The sequence below is a fragment of the Dermochelys coriacea genome, chromosome 11 (genome assembly GCF_009764565.3).
Source record: "Dermochelys coriacea isolate rDerCor1 chromosome 11, rDerCor1.pri.v4, whole genome shotgun sequence".
NCBI lineage: Eukaryota > Metazoa > Chordata > Testudines > Dermochelyidae > Dermochelys > Dermochelys coriacea.
In genome coordinates, this window is record NC_050078.2 from 10,342,426 (window position 1) to 10,361,256 (window position 18,831).

General features: G+C 39.8%; 1 protein-coding gene across 4 annotated transcripts in view; it reads right to left on the reverse strand.

Moving 5' to 3' along the window:
* HSPBAP1 (HSPB1 associated protein 1) overlaps positions 1 to 18,831 on the reverse strand; it is a 62,123-nt gene that overhangs the window by 34,784 nt on the left and 8,508 nt on the right. For 3 of the 4 annotated variants that reach the window (XM_043504938.1, XM_038422358.2, XM_038422361.2), the window contains exon 2: positions 939 to 1,124. The exons of the other annotated variant lie outside the window; for it this stretch is intronic. In XM_043504938.1, coding sequence (XP_043360873.1) covers positions 939 to 1,124 — 186 coding nt within the window. The remainder of the gene's footprint in view (positions 1 to 938; positions 1,125 to 18,831) is intronic. 4 annotated transcript variants of the gene reach the window in all.

The following is an 18,831-nucleotide window of genomic DNA, read 5'->3' on the forward strand; positions in this document are numbered from 1 at the left end:
CCTGTATGGACCCAAATGTAACCACAGACAGTAGCCTCTAAAAGGCTGCTTCATTCCACCCCTCCTCCACACACAGGGACAGAGCTTTGGTTCTGCCTTTCCAACACAATGGCTAGTGCAGCTGCACTTCTGAGCTGGGGATATGCTCTGGAGCACATGTAGGGATGGAGCAAATATATTCCAACCCCCTGAGCAAGGAGAAAGTAGGAGGCAGGCTGTGGCTTTGACTCACAATCTACTTTTCAGTCTGCTGTTGAGGCAGGGTATACATGGGGCTTTCGGCAAAGCCGCAATTGACTCAAGTCATATTCTTAAAGTGGGAGGTTGCGTTTCTATGCTCTATGCTGTCTTGAAGCTCAGAGTGGCTATGACAAATGCTTTTATTAACACTTTGTACTTCTATAGCATCTTTTATCAGAGTATCTCAAAATGTTTTAACAAACAGTAATTAAACTCCCTGTAAAACAGATGAGGATTATCTCCATTTTACAAATGAAGAAACAGATTGGCTAATGGCATGATTTTCAAATATGCTCAGCTCAGCAACTCCTAAGGAGATGGGAGTACAGATGCTTAGCACCTCTGAACATCTAAATCATCATCTACAATCTAAATCATAAGTGATTTAAGGATGACCACACAGAAATTATGTAACAGAGCAAGGAAAGGAAACCAGGATTTATGTTTCTCAGAAGTCAGCTCTAACCATTAGACTTACTGATTCAAATGTTAAATGTTAAAAAGGAAAAAAAGAGCCAATCAGAGAGAAAGATGAGACATCACTGGGTAAAACAAACCACCCATTTCATTACTCTCACCCACAATCTTTGTTATATGTAATGTACTGTGAAAAGAACATTTGGCATGAAAGCATTGCAGATTAAGGAGGATATTAAACAGAATTTCTAAATATAACCTAATACCATCTAAAATCCTACCTGTGTCCCTTTTCTTCATTCCCATCCTAAACTGTATTTTCTTTCCATCCAACACCTCAGAAAGATATTTAGCATTCCAATGTAATGCTGGCCAATCGAAAACCATGTTACAAAACACTGCCGGTCGTTGTAGAGACATCACAATTTCCTTGGCTTTCTCTGGAGTAAAAGGTTTCACATCTTCACCTTTGAAAAGAAACAAATAGTTGTAGAGAGATGATTTCACACAATGTGAAAAAACACAAATTATTAATAGCTCCCTTGACGATGATTGATTTTTTCCATGTACTTGTTATATTTGTTTAATGAAAATTCTATTGCAATTCTAGAGGTCATTCCCTATCCTAAAATTAGAATTTAAAGAGGCACATTAACACCCAGAATACAAACACTGGTAAATATTTATGATTTTCAGTTTCCTAATGTAGAATGTAGCCCATGTAGGTTTAGAATTACTCTGACAATTAAGAGCTTTGTGATTAATGTCCAAAGTTTAGAGAATATAAATTTTATAACTAACATTCCTTCTGTGCAGGGTTCCTTCTGAAAAGTGAAGCGTACCGTCAGAGATAGCACACAGAGTGCCTAATGCATCTGATTTTAACCAATGAATTAAACATTCCTTGCGGTGCAATCACCACAGCAGATATCTCAAAAGATAGATATAGATCTATTTTAAATTATTTTCACCTACAGTTTTTAAAAGACAAAAGTTGTGCCAATCCAAGGACTATGCTAATCCCAGATTTCAATTTAGTCCTTAGTTGTGGAAAGATTTATATGACCCACTGAAACTGTCAAGCTGAAAAGTTGGCAACCTTTTATAAACTCAGTAGTTTTACAACAACTTCACTTTAGGGACATGTTGAGAAGGAAAGTTTATTTAAAAAAAAAAAATATATAACAGTTCCACAGTGCTCGGGCAGTGGACTACATCTCTGGATCATAAAAACTATAAATTCATTATTCTAACTTCTATTAAAATTAACTCATCCAGAATTTGTATCCACAGAATGCAAAAAATTGAGACGGACTAATACTTTGTTTTGTCACACCCAACCCTGCCAATTTCCTCCTCCTCCTTTTTAAAATTATATTTATATAATTTTGGGCCAAATGATGGCCCATGTTGCACAGTGCCTAAGCATGTCATAAAGTGGCCCTTATTCCCTTGCACCAATTTCCCCTACCACCACTCCAAGTACGGGAGGGGAAGCAGGATCTGCAGAGCCAGTAGTTCTCCCATCACCACAGGTGTGTGGGAAGGGATGGAGTCTTGGTTGTGCCCCAGGGGTCGGTCCTGGGGCCCGTTTTGTTCAATATCTTCATAAATGATCTGGAGGATGGTGTGGATTGCACTCTCAGCAAATTTGCGGATGATACTAAACTGGGAGGAGTGGTAGATACGCTGGAGGGGAGGGATAGGATACAGAAGGACCTAGACAAATTGGAAGATTGGGCCAAAAGAAATCTAATGAGGTTCAATAAGGATAAGTGCAGGGTCCTGCACTTAGGATGGAAGAATCCAATGCACCGCTACAGACTAGGGACCGAATGGCTCGGCAGCAGTTCTGCGGAAAAGGACCTAGGGGTGACAGTGGACGAGAAGCTGGATATGAGTCAGCAGTGTGCCCTTGTTGCCAAGAAGGCCAATGGCATTTTGGGATGTATAAGTAGGGGCATAGCGAGCAGATCGAGGGACGTGATCGTTCCCCTCTATTCGACACTGGTGAGGCCTCATCTGGAGTACTGTGTCCAGTTTTGGGCCCCACACTACAAGAAGGATGTGGATAAATTGGAAAGAGTACAGCGAAGGGCAACAAAAATGATTAGGGGTCTAGAGCACATGACTTATGAGGAGAGGCTGAGGGAGCTGGGATTGTTTAGTCTGCAGAAGAGAAGAATGAGGGGGGATTTGATAGCTGCTTTCAACTACCTGAAAGGGGGTTTCAAAGAGGATGGCTCTAGACTGTTCTCAATGGTAGCAGATGACAGAACGAGGAGTAATGGTCTCAAGTTGCAATGGGGGAGGTTTAGATTGGATATTAGGAAAAACTTTTTCACTAAGAGGGTGGTGAAACACTGGAATGCGTTACCTAGGGAGGTGGTAGAATCTCCTTCCTTAGAGGTTTTTAAGGTCAGGCTTGACAAAGCCCTGGCTAGGATGATTTAACTGGGACTTGGTCCTGCTTTGAGCAGGGGGTTAGACTAGATGACCTTCTGGGGTCCCTTCCAACCCTGATATTCTATGATTCTATGATTCTATGATTGGTTCTACACCCCCTGCCCCTCCGGTGTGTTAGGCAGCATAGTTGTGCCAGCATGTCAGAAGATGTACCGTATACTAGGTATAGTCCTAAAGTAGAATACTCTCTCCTCAGAGTGGCAGGGAAACTGGGAAGGTGATTGTGAATGTGAGTCTCCCTAGTAGGCTGCTCCTAGGGCAGTACGCCATGCTGGTCTTCACTCTGGGTTCATGGCAGTGCCATGAAAGAGCCAATTATTATTAATTAATGAATAAATACTTTTCACTGGCGTAGTGCCTGGAGGTTCCAATCACAGACTGGGTCCCTATTATGCTACGTATGGTACACACGTATATGAAAAGGTGATTCCTGCCCCAGTATAAAACGAGACAACATGTAGATAAAGCAAAAAGACAGGGGAAGCACAAAGTAACTTAGACAAGTCTGGCTCTTGTAATAAACAAGAGGTCCAGCACACCTAACCATTTAGAAGGCATTTGTTGGTTTGAAGGGGAACAGCGGAGTGGCTTGGGAGATTTTTACAAAGGGCAATTCCCATTTTCAAGGTGTGGCCTGAGGGAAAGCACAAAGATGCCCGATGGAAAACTTGACCAATAAGCAATAAAGGTATATTCTGTGTTACTGTATTTCCCATGGAGTAAGAAGTAAAAGTATCCCATCAGAGGCACTGATACTGAATTATTAACAATAACTGCACAAATGATAAAAGTTCATTTTGTAAGTTTTTCTTGGGGAAGAAAAAAGTTTAGCAAAGACAGTTCCCGGTCCTTGGGGGACATTAGCAGTGGTTAAAATGATGTGGATCTGACTGATAAAACAGAAAAGTAACATTACAAAGATACTGTTTCCAGTGGAAACTGGGATGTCAAAGAATGTAGCTACCTGAATTCAAAGTGCAGACTGTGTGATCACCAGCATTAACCAAATGCCAGCTTTCCACCCTGAAAATTATACTGCTGTTGGCAAATCCAAGAAAACCACAAATGCACTAATGGGCTCAATCTTGCAAAGTGCTGAGCAGACTGGCTCCAAGTCAGCAAAGCGCTTAAACATGTGAATAGTTCCATTGAAACCAGTGGGACTGCTTACTTGCTTAAAGTTAAGAATATACTTAAGTGTTCTGCTGGACTGGGGCCAGAGTGTTCAGTATCTTGTAGAATTAAACCCTATATAAAAGCTTCCTTGCCTCATATATTATGCTTCATATGAAAACTCCGTTAAGTTTCTTTACTCAGTTTAAGAGTTGTCTCTAGAAGTCATGGCATCATTTATTTTAGAAAAACCCAGAGCCCTTGCACTTATCAAATGAGCTGTAGAAGGGATAATCTGATTTGGTTTCATACCATGTAGAAGTGGTATAACATATGCAAAGATCTGATTTTGTGAGCCACACAAGACTTCCACAGATTCAGTTTAGACACCCAAGAGAAAGAACAATGTTCATTAAAGAAAATTCTTCAGCATACACAGCAGTTTTAAAAATCAATCAATAAATATTTGGAAAATATAAAAATATATTCCTAAATGCTATAAAAAGGCTAATTTTGTCTGGCAAGAAACTGGGGTGTTAAAAAAGGAAGAAGAAAAACAGGATGGATTTATTTAAATCAGAGCAATTTAAATCAACAAGTGGAAAGCCTTGAAATCAATGATTTTTTTCATCTGTTTTATTTGTACTCTAGTTAGTTTCTAAATAAAAGTGCATTTTCATTGGTTGATGTAACTATTAAAACATGTTGATTTACAACTAAATAGAGCCTTTTCACTAGATTTGGTAAATCATTTTGCTACCTAGGAGGGTAAACTGTAACTATATACATTTAGTTAAGCAATGAAATTGCTTAATATTTTCAGATTCTTATTAATTGTACATTTTTAGTAAGTTAGAAAATGGTGAATGATATATTATTTACTAGACAGTTAACTTTTTGCTCATGATATGTGCCAAGTTGCATTAGGATGGTAACTGAAATTTAATTAAACCCACAAAACAGCATAGATTTTTATTCAACAAAACAATGTTAAATGTTATGAATACATTAATTTATTTTATCAAAACATGTTTCACATTTACAAGTAAATGATTTATTAAACAGAGGGATTAACTGTTGTCAGTGAATTAAACTGATTACTTCAGGTCAGCCTGGGAAAATTTTCAAATATGCTTACGTGAAAGTGACAGAAGCTTAACTTCCTACTCAGCTAAATCTCTTGAAAACGATACATTCTCCTAAATTACTTAGGCTGACCTACTGTGCCTTATTTATAAATCTAGACCTCAAAAGTTAGCCATTTCCTCCTAATGCTTTCTTTCTATAGGAAACCAGCCTTTAACTCAACAATGGATTCAGCATATTTATTTTTTATTTAAATGTTTTAAGAGATTATAATATATTTAGGCCTTAACATATTTTGTATTAAATTCAGATTTTATTTTAAACAGGTTTATTTTTAAAAAGAAAAAAAATAATGTAATTAACAAAATAAAAAATCCAATTTAAATAAAAAATCATATTTTTCAAAAAATCATCGATTTTTATTCACCTTGGGAAAAATGAATAAATTCAATTTCTTCTTACAGTAGAGTTTAGACCATTGGTTCTCAAATTTATGTATTGGTAACCTCTTTCACAAAGCAAGCCTCTGAGTGCGACCCCTCCCTTATAAATTAAAAACATATTTTTTATATTTAATACTATTATAAAAGCTGGAGGTGAAGTGGGGTTTGGGGGTGGAGGCTGACAGCTCACGACTCCCCATGTAATAACCTCAAAACCCCCTGCAAGGGGAATAAATTAAGTTTTTGTATTTTATGGAAGCACTGGTTCCTATTCCCATAGAGGCACTAAGGCTGGAACCATCAAAGGAGAGTAAGGGAGTTAAGTCCCTAAATCTCAATGAAAGCTAAATTCCTTTAGCTCTTACGAAAATTCCAGCATGTAAAGTTTCAACAATAAACCAAAGACCTCTCCGTTCACTCATTTTAAATGATAAAACCAATATTTTTAAAGATGGCTGCTATTTCTTAATTCAGGAGGTTTTTATAAACTTTCCTCTTATAAGAAAAACAAAAGTTGATGTGCCATTGCTGAGAGAGAGAGAGAGAGAGAGAGAGGTGAAGATAAGTCCTGGCCTTCAGCCTCACACACTCCACTACATTAATACCCAAGCATATGGAGGTCTCATGGGGACCATATGCCTTGCCATGTGTTATCCCTTACACCAGGAAGAAGCAGCAATGGGTTACCAAGCAATAGATTAATACACATGGAAAAACCAAGTTCAGGAAAAGTATTAATCTGGGAGCATGATAGCAGATACTGGTGCGGTCACAAGCAAGCTGGCTATCTAGTATGATTAACAGATTGCTACTCAGCATGTTTTTGCTGTGACGCTAGGTCCAAGATTAAGGGCGAAGCTCAGATATTGCTGGAGGGACAGACAGAACTTTGGGAGGAGAGATCTTTTAAAAAATTATACCACCCTAAACTGCTAATTCTTGGTGCAATTCATTGTGATATAAAGCAGAGTTAGCCTTCCATGACTAGGCAGCTGTGCTGCTCGTATTTGTCTTTCAGCTTTTCACACATACAGTAAAATAAAATTACTCGTAGTTAGGCTAAGTTTATCACCACACAGCTGTTCTTTTGCCTGGTCTGATTTTAAACAGCCAGTAAAAACCTGCAAAGTTTCATTTTTAACCATATAAATCCAAAGAAACAATTTATGGCAGTTTTCTTGCTTGTAGGAATTTTTAAAATTGCATTTTAATGTGGAAACAGCAGTTACATTATATAGGTTAAGGTGCTCAACTGTTGGGGTGTACTACAGAAGCCCGTCTGTTTATAGACTTTCCCTGAAGGGATGGGAAGGTTCATTACAGCTTCTATTCAGCCAACTGTGATTTTGGGAGTTTTTCTAAACTGATTTATACATATACTTTGAGCTTTAGCAAGGTGCATTTTAAAAATCTAAACAAATACTTTCTCCTACAAAGCTTCGGGCTTGAGTCATAGAAAGTTTGTACTTATGCCAAATAAAAAGAGAGACCAATTAAAAATTCTTTCTTCTTTCAATTACTCTAGTTTCTCTTGTGATGTCAAAATCACACATCTTCTCCAGTCATATTGGCATATTTTATTGCAAAATTTAAAATATAATAAAATAAGGTAAAGGTAATTTTTAAAAAGTCCACCTTGATAGGGTTCTAATTGTTCCTTACTTCAATTTCATATATAATTTATACAATTATAAATATCATTGTAAAGGATATTTTTGGCAAACATCTTTATCTGCTTGCAATTGATTAGAAAAAATAATGTATGATAGGATAGGTCCATCAATACCTATTAGCCAAGACGGTCAGAGATGCAACCCCCATGCTCTGGGTGTCCCCAGCCTCTGACTGCCAGAAGGTGGGAGTGTATGATAGGGGATGGATCACATAGCGATTGCCTGTTGTGTTCACTTCCTCTGAAGCTCCTTGCATAGGCCACTGTTGGACAGAATATTGGGCTAGATGAACCATTCGTCTGACCCAGTATGGCCGTTCTGATGAGAGAAATAGCAGAGATAGTATATGAAATATGGTATTTTTTTGAAAAATTTTAAAAAGTATATAGTAGTAAAAAAGGGAATGCTAATATTATTGGGAAGACAAATAGGGGATTTCAGTAGGGTTTATACTAAGAATTTTTACATGTCTTGATTCAGTTTTCTGTACTACCCAGTGACTGCTTTCACACTGCAAGCCTTTGAGTAAGACTCCCTGCAGTTCCTAATATATAATCTTTTCCTTCATCATTTTTATATTTCCTCTGAAAATGAACTCAAGTTTGGCTTCCATGACTCACTATCCTCTAGTCTGGAAGTGTGTGCGCGCAGTTCCTTTTGTTTCAAAGATTTGGTACTCTCAAACACCTGAAAGTTAACAGCTGTCCTCCCACTTCATAGCACTAAGCAGTAATAAAACTAGCGTATAGTAAACTATGGGCAAAGTACAGGTGTGTGGTCAAGTCTAGGTGAAGGGAACATGATGATTAAGAGTAACTGAGATCTAGGGATGCCAGGTAGATCCTGGGATTGACTGCCAATATGACTATCTTGAAGCCGTCACCTTCAGCCCCCAACTAAAACTTCTCCAGCGCATCAACAAGGATCTACAACCTATCCTGAAGGACGATCCCTCACTCACACAGATCTTGGGAGACAGGCCAGTCCTCGCTTACAGACAGCCCCCAACCTGAAGCAAATACTCACCAGCAACTACACACCACACCACAGAAACACTAACCCAGGAAACAATCCTTGCAACAAAGCCCGTTGCCAACTCTGTCCACATATATCTGTTCAAGGGACACCATCATAGGACCTAATCACATCAACCACACCATCAAGGGCTCGTTCACCTGCACATCTACCAATGTGATATATGCCATCACGTGCCAGCAAGGCCCCTCTGCCATGTACATTGGCCAAAATGGACAGTCTCTATGCAAAAGAATAAATGGATACAAATCAGATGTCAAGAATTTAAACATTCAAAAGCTAGATGGAGAACACTTCAACCTCCCTGGACAATCAATTACAGAAGTAAAAGTCGCAATTCTTCAACAAAAAAACTTCAGAAACAGACTCTAACAAGAAACTGCAGAACTGGAATTAATTTGCAAACTAGACACCATTAAATTAGGCTTGAATAAAGACTGGGAGTGGATGGGTCATTACACAAACTAAAAATGATTTCCCTATGCTAATTTTTCCCCTACTGTTACTCACACCTTCTTGTCAACTGTTTGAAATGGGCCATCCTGATTATCACTACAAAAGTTTTTCTCTCTCCTGCTGATAACAGCCCACCTTAATTGATTAATCTCAGAGTTGGTATGGCAACACTCATTTTTTTCATGTTCTCTGTGTACCTATCTATCTATCTTCCTACTATATTTTCCACTGCATGCATCTGATGAAGTGGGTTTTAGCCCATGAAAGCTTATGCCCAAATAAATTTGTTAGTCTCTAAGGTGCCACAAGTACTCCTCGTTCTTTTTGCTTATACAGACTAACACAGCTACCACTCTGAAACCTGAGGGTTTTTTTTTCTCCCAAGGCTTGTAAACTGCCAGTGCACAAGTCATTCAAATTCAGGATATGTCTGTCTGAGTGATGACTTGAGAAGAACAGACTCCTTAGAATTTTCCAGAACACAGAAATTATTACCCCAGCAGCACTCAAGTTGGACACTGTTCAGAAAATCCCCTCTTCTATGGGTTGTTTGGGTTCTTGGATATGGGGCAAAGGAAATGAAGGCTGCAATTAATTCCTTTTCCTTAGGACTAAAGCTAGCATCCATAGGCTCATGTCAATTTGAACCATAGTCTCTCATCATAGTTAACTCTCCATTAAGATGAGCAGAAGAAGCCAGGGGAAGGAGAAGAAAGCCGCTCGGGTCCCATGGATCAGCTCTGCAAGCTTCTGCTTCTCCTGTGCAGAAGTACAAAGAGGGGAGAATGATTCAACAACCCAAGATGTCTACAACAGCAGAAGATAGCTATCTTGGGGACCACTGGATGGGAATGCTGGGTGAAAGAGATCTCGTGCCAACTATGTATTTCAAGGTCTTCCCTACATGGCCACTCGACAGCCTATAAAGGGAACAGAGATACAACTTAATGGAGAGTTCTGCTACTCTTACTACGTAACAGCCCAGTCTCTTGGCTACCCAGCATCAAGAGGGCACTGAGCTATATCATACAAATACCTTACCTTCAGTTAGAGCAGGGGTGGCCAATAGACAGCTCCGGAGCCGCATGCGGCTCTTCAGAAGTTAATATACATCTCCTTGCATAGGCGCAGACTCTGGGGCTGGAGTCACAGGCGCCAACTTTCCAATGTTTCGGCAGGTGCTGAAACCCCAGCTCTGCCCCAGGCCCTGCCCCCACTCCTTCCCCCAAGGAGTGGGGGCGGGACCTGGGGCTGAGCAGGGGGTTGAGCACCCAGTAAGTCCAGGGATGCTTATTTCAAGCTACACATATTGGAGCAACTCCTGAGGGTCAGTTTGGACCCACAGGAGATAATTATGGCAAAAACAGAACCAAAGAAGTCATCTAGTGCCCTCTCAGGCAGGTACCTTACTCCTTCATCTGGTGGTAAGAAGAAGGCATCAGTGAGAATGCTGGCACTGACAACCTCAGTGCCGATGGCCTCAACTCTGGAAAGTTGGTGCCTGTGTCTCCTTGAATCCCTGCCCAAGCACATGGTCACTAGCTTCCATAGTCATTACATCATGTCTCATGGCAAGCACATTACTCAGTTTTGACTCAGAAATGGGAGCGTAAACACTATGCTGCTGTAGAAATTTTTACCAATATTTTTCTTACACCATCTAACAAGGATTGCCAGAAGTGCAAACGGAAGAGAAAATACAGATGAAAATCGAGGCTTCCAACAGGTGTGGGAGAATAAGTACATTTTCGTTGAACGTAATGAGAAGGCCATGTGTCTTCTTTGCCAGATGTGTATCTCTCAGTTCAAATCTTAAAACTTGCAGTGTCATTTCTCTTTGACCCATGCACACATGGATCAAGAATTCCCACAAGGTTCTGAACTCCACATTTATTTTCCAACCAACAGCAAACTAACGTTAGCCTCCTATTATGTGGCCTGGCACAAAGCCCGTGCGAAAAAGCCCAACTCCGAAGGCAAGTTCGTAAAAATGTGCCTAACTGATGCGATTTCAATCTTGTCACCAGAGAATGAGAATCTGCAGAAGAAAATTTTGAGTCTGCAGTTTTCACGTCACACAACAGAATGCAGAATCTCTGACCTGAATGGTGAATTGCAACTGCAACTCGCAAAGTCAGCAGTGGGAGTATTTGAACATCATTTTGAATGAGTCGTGCGATGCACAGGATAAACCTCAATTATCGCTATTTTCCTGCACTGTGTCTGACGACTGTGTTGTAAGGGAAGAACTCCTCGATATCGTGTCACTAAGACACAGAACTCATGGATGAGATCTTAAGGAGGCATTGATGCTGGTAATTGTGAAAAACAACTTGTCTTTATAGAAGCTCACTGCCATTGCAATGGACAGAGCTCCATCCATGTGGGAATCTGCAAATGGATTAGTAGGCCTTTGTAAGTCTGACGAGATCTTTCCCGAATTTTGGACATTTCACTGTATTATTCAATTGGGAGCAACTGGTATCTAAGAATCTCAAATTTGATCACGTCATGAAACCTGTCTTGCACATTGTGAATTTCATTCAGTCAAATGCACTCAGTCACAGACAATTTCAAAATCTAATTGAAGAACTGGATGAAGACGACTCCCTTGCTGATTTGCCATTTCACTGTGCAGTTCGATGGCTCTCGAGAGGTAAAGTTATTACCTGTTTTTTCAAGCTCCTGGAACCAGTAAAATTGTTTATGGAGGAGAAACACAGAATACAGCCCGAGCTTACAGATCCTGGGTGGGTTCTAGATTTGGCATTTCTTGCAGACATGATGCTGCATTTGGATAAACTAAACGTGGACTTGCAAGGAAAATTCCAGTTGCTGTCTGATCTAGTGCAAAGTGTATTTGCGTTCATGAACAAACTGCAGTTGTTTCCCAGACAAATGCTTGAGGGAGAGCTGACACACTTTCCCTCAATGTCACAACTTTAAGCCAGATCAAAAGAAGATGCAGCAGAACCCCTAAATGTAGCACAACTAGATATGCGACCATGATTAAAGATCTTAAGAACAGTTTTGAAGAAAGATCCCAAGATTTGCAGCAGAAAAGACCTAAATCAGATTTCTGATTGACCCTTTTAGTGCTGAATCCGATTGTCTGAAGCCCCCTTTAGTCACTGATGAAGCAACATGGCAGACTGAAATAATAGAACTTTTGGAAGATGACAGATTGAAATCTGTTCAGAAGACACACTTACTTTCTGAAAATCTGTACCAAAGGATAAACACCCCAACATCAGAGGTGCAGCCCTAAAATTAATTTTGATGTTTGTTTGCCTCGACCTATCTTTGTGAGTCTGTTTTCTCAACACTCAAACATGTGAAATCCAAGCACCAATCCATTTTGACAGACAGCCACTTAAGAGAACTGCTGCTTGTGAGCACAAATGAACACAAATCAAACTTCAAGGGAATTGTTGAAAGCAAGGATTGCCAGAAGTCCCACTAAGTGAAAGGGTAAGTTTTTATTATTATTATCATCGTTAACTATACATTATAAATATATAAGTATATAATTACGTGTGTGCATATTTACACACACAATCATTACATATTACTGTGGCCCTTTGGCTATGTACATTGGTAAATTCTGGCTCCTTCTCAGGCTCAGGTTGGCCACTCCTGAATTAGAGCCAATATGTTCTCAACTCCCTCTTTGGAGAGTTGCTGTCTGGATAGGTACTAAAACACCTTTCCCATTCAGTAATAAAGCAGTCCGTGTACAGCAAATAAGCAACTCTTTAATTAAAGCAAAACAAAAACTCCCTACATAATTTTGTCCAGAAAGAGAGAGTGGGTGGGTTAGTTTTTTGGCAGAGGGAAAAAAAAAGGCCTCTTAGTGGCAAGAATTGGCTGGAGCACGAAGCCTCAGAGAATAGTCTTACAGGAAGCCCCTTTCTATTTAGGTAATTTATATGATTTGGTAAAATCTCCAGGAACAGAGAACTTGCTGTATCTTTGGGAGAACTTACTGTTTTACATTTATGTATCATTATGGGCCAGAGACTGTAAGTAATTCCATGGGAGAAGGGGTTTACAGCTTCAGGAATTAAGAAGAGTGGGAAGTGATCAGGCAAATTCACTCAGGCTGTAACCTCCCAGAGAGATACCCCTAACCTGGACAGACTCGCATATACTGGTTCAAACTGGATTCTCTAGAGAATCAACAGACAAAGAAAAAAGGATAAAAAGCCTAAGTTTAAATGGACTTGAGGCCTGCTTTCTGATCCAGCAAACAGACAGGACTTCTGTCCAAGGGAGGCCTCAATCCTTCCTGGGAAGGGTTGGAAGGACTTGACTAGACATGGGGGGGCTTGTTCTGAGCCAAAGTAGTTATGAACTTGTAACAAAAGAAATAGCCCCAGGTGGGATCTGAAGGACTGATCACCTGACAGAGCCCTTGTTGGAGTTGGGGGTGGTCTCTGGTTAGTTTGTTAGCCTGCGTGCAGATTCTTTTATCGTTTTAACACATTTTCTCTATAATGCTTTCACCTTAAGAATAAATGTGCTTGCTTAAAAGGAGCTGTGTAATAACTTATACCCTATGGGCAATTATGCTGCTTATAGCCTCTGAGGAGAAGGCACAGCAGGCCTGCTTAGGCAGTCTGATTCGCTGGGAAATTCAGTGTAGGTAGCCTGGAAAAAACCCCAGTGAGGAGGGAGATAGATGTGACAGCTGGGGAGCTGGAAGTCTGAGAGCGAGTACCCTTGGTGGAACACGGAGGAGGAATACTGGTGCAGTTGCCCTGATCTGTGATACTTGCATCAAGAGTCTTTGAGAGATCAGTCATTTAGGAATCTGTGGCTCCTGAAAGCTCCCTGTATTCATCTATGACAGGTTTCAGAGTAGCAGCCGTGTTAGTCTGTATCCGCAAAAAGAAAAGGAGGACTTGTGGCATCTTAGAGACTAACAAATTTATTTGAGCATAAGCTTTTGTGGCTCACAAAAGCTTATGCTCAAATAAATTTGTTAGTCTCTAAGGTGCCACAAATCCTCCTTTTCTTTTTATATTAATTTAGTTTATCATTTTGCAGCATTATAATCAATCTCCTCCATGGCTTCCTGAAGAGGTGTAGGCAATGAGGGTTGACAGGAGATATAACCAGGTGGAGGTCTCTGGTGTAGTCCTCTTCATACCTCTTGGTAATTAACAAGCAAAGTAGAATATTCATTTTTCAAAAAGTTCACCAAGGTCAAATTATTTCATTCCTCAAGTGAATTCATGGGCAGCACCAGGAAACATACAGTATGTTAAGAAGGCTATCTAATCCGGGAGATGATTATCAGCCAACTGCAAAGAAATGTAGCCAGTAAATCCTGGCTTGAAGTAGAAGGAAAAACTTCCTAAATATTCAGGTCATATCATACAACTTAATAAAATATTTATGTCACATTAAGCTTTCACACAAAAATATGATTGTTTCTGTCATGTGAAAACAGGACAAAAGATCAGGTTTAAAAAGGCAAAATTGTCTTAATCATGTACTACTTCATTTAAATTCTTTTATAGTCCCAGGTGTATGTCAGTTGTTGTAAATGAATGTAGTAATTTTTTGCTTTATTAACTGTGTGGTTGTGAGGTATGGATAAATACTTCTTGCTTAGAATGGCAGGTATCTAACATGAAATCTTATTTTCAATGCAGTAAAACAAGTCATTCCTCTAAATTTTTATTCTTTATCTCCAAGTAGGTGCAATCCTATAATACATGTGCTCATGTGAGTAAAGTTATGCATATACTTGTAAGATCGAGGCCTTAATGATTGTGAATAACTTATTAAGACTGTCAGTTGACGCAAGATATGCCACCTGTTGCCTTTAAAAAGAAAAGTTCCTTTCCTCTAATACCTCTGGTTTACCTTCAGTTTTACTTCAACTCATTCCTAATTGCCAAATTCCACACTGATTTATACCTTGTGCAAACTCCCCACATTGCATTGTGTGTAAATCAGTACACAATTTGGTCTTTGATAAGTAAAAGTAAAATTTATATAAAAGAAACAAAATGCCAACAACACATCTTGGACATAGTACGCCACAACCCATGGGGAAGCAAGAGTGGAGATGCATGTTCCCTTTAAAGAGAGGAAACATTGAGTCTTCTGCTGCCCAACTGTAATCTGATTAAAAAAGAGACAAGAGTATTAGCAAACTAATTTTTTCTATCAGGCCCAAAAGGTGAATGAATACTTTGTCCCACTTTTTGACTTTTCACAAGACATGTTTAGAAGCCAACCATGAATTGTACTTTGTCAAGTTTCAACTCAAATTCAACTACTGCAAGAAATTATATGATTTGGCACCGATGTTTTGTATTGTTTGGAATGGCACTTCATTGCTGTTACGTTCCAAAATAACCATCTGCTAATTGAAAAGCCAATCATCTTTACAAGAGGTGTTTTAATATACAACAATGGATCCAGATTTTAATATTGTGGGGGAGGTGAAAGGGTAGTGATGATTTCAGACATTAACTTTCCAGTCTCTCTGTACTGCCAAGAGAAAGATCAATTCTCAATTTCTGATTTAAAATTTATTCTGAATACTGTGCAGGGTTTGGGAATAAAAAGTTTAACAGCAGGGATCTGCAGAAAAGTGGGTTTGATTAAAGGACAGTTCGGAAGTTAAAATATACGGTCATTAAAAAGTTAAATGTGCTGTCATTAACGTAGAATAATGTAGCAAATTACAAGAATTCATTAGCGAACAGTAGTTGTCTCCTGTCAATGTACCCTGCTGTTTAAATAATGGAGTTTAATTGAGAGGGTTTAAAATTATTTTCTAAAGGAAGGAGAACAAGTTCTATTGAAAATATTTGTAGAATAACCCCCATTCTGTTTTGGTTGCAATGTATAAGAATTTATCATCCTAACTTCTTATAAAGAGAAAAAAATTATAGAGTTAAAGGACAACCCCAGGTATTTTGAATACAGTACTCTGGAAGTGCCAAGCCACTCAAATCAACTAACCTCCATCTTCCTAAGTGCTTGGCAATCAGGGGAGGGCGGTTAAGGAGGGGGATCCTAAAACCTTCAAAAGCAAAAGTAAATGTAATGATCTTGGCAGGGGCTTATAATTAAAAATTTTCTCAATTACAACCACAAGGTAAATTTTATTTTTTGAAATAGTTACAGTAATCTGCATGTGATTACACTTGTCTGCAAAACTACAAACTATTTTATGACAATAGGAGGCGTTTAAATGTATATTGATAAGATTTCAGGGCAGTACATGCGTGTTTAGATATGACTTCTCTGAGCATTAATGAGAGTTTAGTGATTAAACTGCCACTGATCTCTGCTATTAGTGGAGGAGTAGCAGAAGAGAGAAGAAATAGACCCCGCTCACAGCAACAGCATCCTTGAAGAATCCTGCTAATAGCAAAGGGAGTAATCAGTCTGCAAGTTATGCTGATGCCGAGCCTGATGCCATACATCACCTTACCTAGTTTGTTTTTCTTTCCTTGAAAAGTGATTCAAGTCATTAACTGAGAAACCAGCTTTGTGCTCAAACTGCACTTTCATTATTGCAGAGGAGAGGATACAGCTCCCGACTTCATATGGGGCATACTCATTTGGTCTAAAGGAGGACAGCATTCAACAGATTTTTTGGTAACCTTTGTATATTTCTGCTTATTGGCCTTAGCAGAGTTATGAGAAACAGAATGTTTAGAGGATCTACAGAACTCACTGGACAAACCAATATTTATTTTTTAGAGGGTATAAGGTGTGTAGGGGAGGCTGTCCTTTTTCTTTCTTTGCCTGCTACAAATCCACACCTTTGTCCTTTGGCACATAAATTACACCCACTTACACTGCTGCGAGAGTGATTTAGCAGCAAAGAAGTACCTTTCAAGTGCTTCAGCAGCACTTATGTACTCCAATCACAACCCGTATCTACTTTAATCACAGGTACAGGGAATTTAATGCAAAGACTAATGTTACTACAATGGCACAGTAGAAAAACTGAGAATTCACAAGTCAGGATATTTAAACACTCATTTTTCAAACCAACCAACAAAACTAAAAACAACGGACAAAATCCCACCCCACTACACGCTGTGGCCCCATTGTACATACAAAATGTTTTCTATTTTTTGCTTTCTTTGTTAAATGGTCAATTTTAATATTACTGTAAGTTATTCAGTGCATTCTAAAGATGCACTGACATTTGTAGTCATGTAGGACCTCACGGATGTCACTGTATTGTTCAACGTAGTCAGAACTTCAGGGCAATAGCAGAGAGAGAGAATGTAGATCTTTCTGATCAAAAGGGAATACTCCCTTTAGCTAGTAACAGTGTACAGCCTATAACATTGTTTCTCAACCCACTGGTTGCAACCCAAAATTGAGTCAGCAGAATGTGTCAAAGGGTTGTGTGGAAGTCCCAGTGGGGGAGGGGGAAATCAAGTCCCTCACCCAGGGAGTGGGAGGCCCTGAGAGGGTGTCAGGTTCTGCCCCCAGGGTATGTGGAGGAGGGCTGCAGAACTCACCCTACACTCACCCTGCAGCACCGGCTCCTGCCGCTCTGGTCCCATAGTGCTGGCTGGGCTTGGCTCCCCTCTCCATGCACTGTGAGGTTGCAACACCACTCAGGTATGGCCTAGCCACCCCTTCATCATGATGATGGGGGGCCAGTCAGGTCAAGTTTGAGTGGTGCTGTGACCCGATGTGCCAGGTCACAACTTTACTCTCCAAATTTGGCCTGGCCAGACCCTCATTAGGGAGGTTGGGCCAAGCCTGATCAACGCTACAACCCCAGAGACTGCAATGGCCAGAGCAGGGAGCTGAGCCCAGCCCCAGAGGACAGGAGCCGCTGCAATGGTATGCATGGTTGTGACACACCAGGGTACAATCCAGACTAACGAGTAGCTGTGTCACCCCTGCCCTGTAACCTGGGGTACCCTTTGCAATGCCTTGCTGCTCACAGCCTCCAGCATGTAAGTCACTCCCAGCTCTGCCTGTGTGTGCGTTTCCGCCAGTCAGCCACCCCTTTGCTCTTACCAGCCTTAAAGACTGCCACAGGGTGATGCTAGAAATGTATGTGCTGTACTGCCCAGCCTTCTCCTGGACAGTACTAATACTGAGTCCGTTATTCCTTTAAGGGAATAATACAATTTGTTACCCAGCTACTTCAACTTGAACACACAGGATTAGATAAATCAGTAAAACTAGTTTATTAACCACAAAGAGATTTTAAATGGATTACAAGTAATGAAGCATAAAAGTCAGAAATGAACTCCCCCCAGAGTTCAATGTCTACTTCCTTTATCCCTTTGGGTCTAGTGAATGTGATGGGCAAGGAGAGAGAGGGAGAGAGGTGTGCCTTGGGGTGTTTGTCCCTCCTTTTAATAGTTTTAGTCCCCCTCTTGAAAAACATTTCCAGCTGAGAACCAGGAGTCAGAGAGTCTATGTGGACGGATATTCCCTGCTGGGTTTTTTTTCACCTGTTTGAACTTCCTTTGTCTTTCCTTCCTGCTTGATGACTGTGTTTACTGCTTAAATTAAAATTAAGCAGAGCACACATTGCTTTGTTTAGGACAGATCTGTTTGCCAACTTGTGTTTGGGCAGGGCTGTGGGGTTTGGAAAATGTGTTAATAACACCATACAGGGAAATCTTATAATTTCACATACAATGTTGCCATACATATTTTACCAGGACAATACTGACCAGCAAATTATGAATTTTCAAAGGATACCTTACAAGGCATACTTTGTACAAAGATTATTACAATAGTGTGTAGGGTGTGAATACAGGAGTGTATTCCATCACAATGGTGTACTTATTTTGTTGTTATTCAATACTTATTACATTAACATCTATATACGGTGGGTAAGAAATATTTAGCAAGCTAGATTTCAGATTAGCAGCCATGTTAGTCTGCAT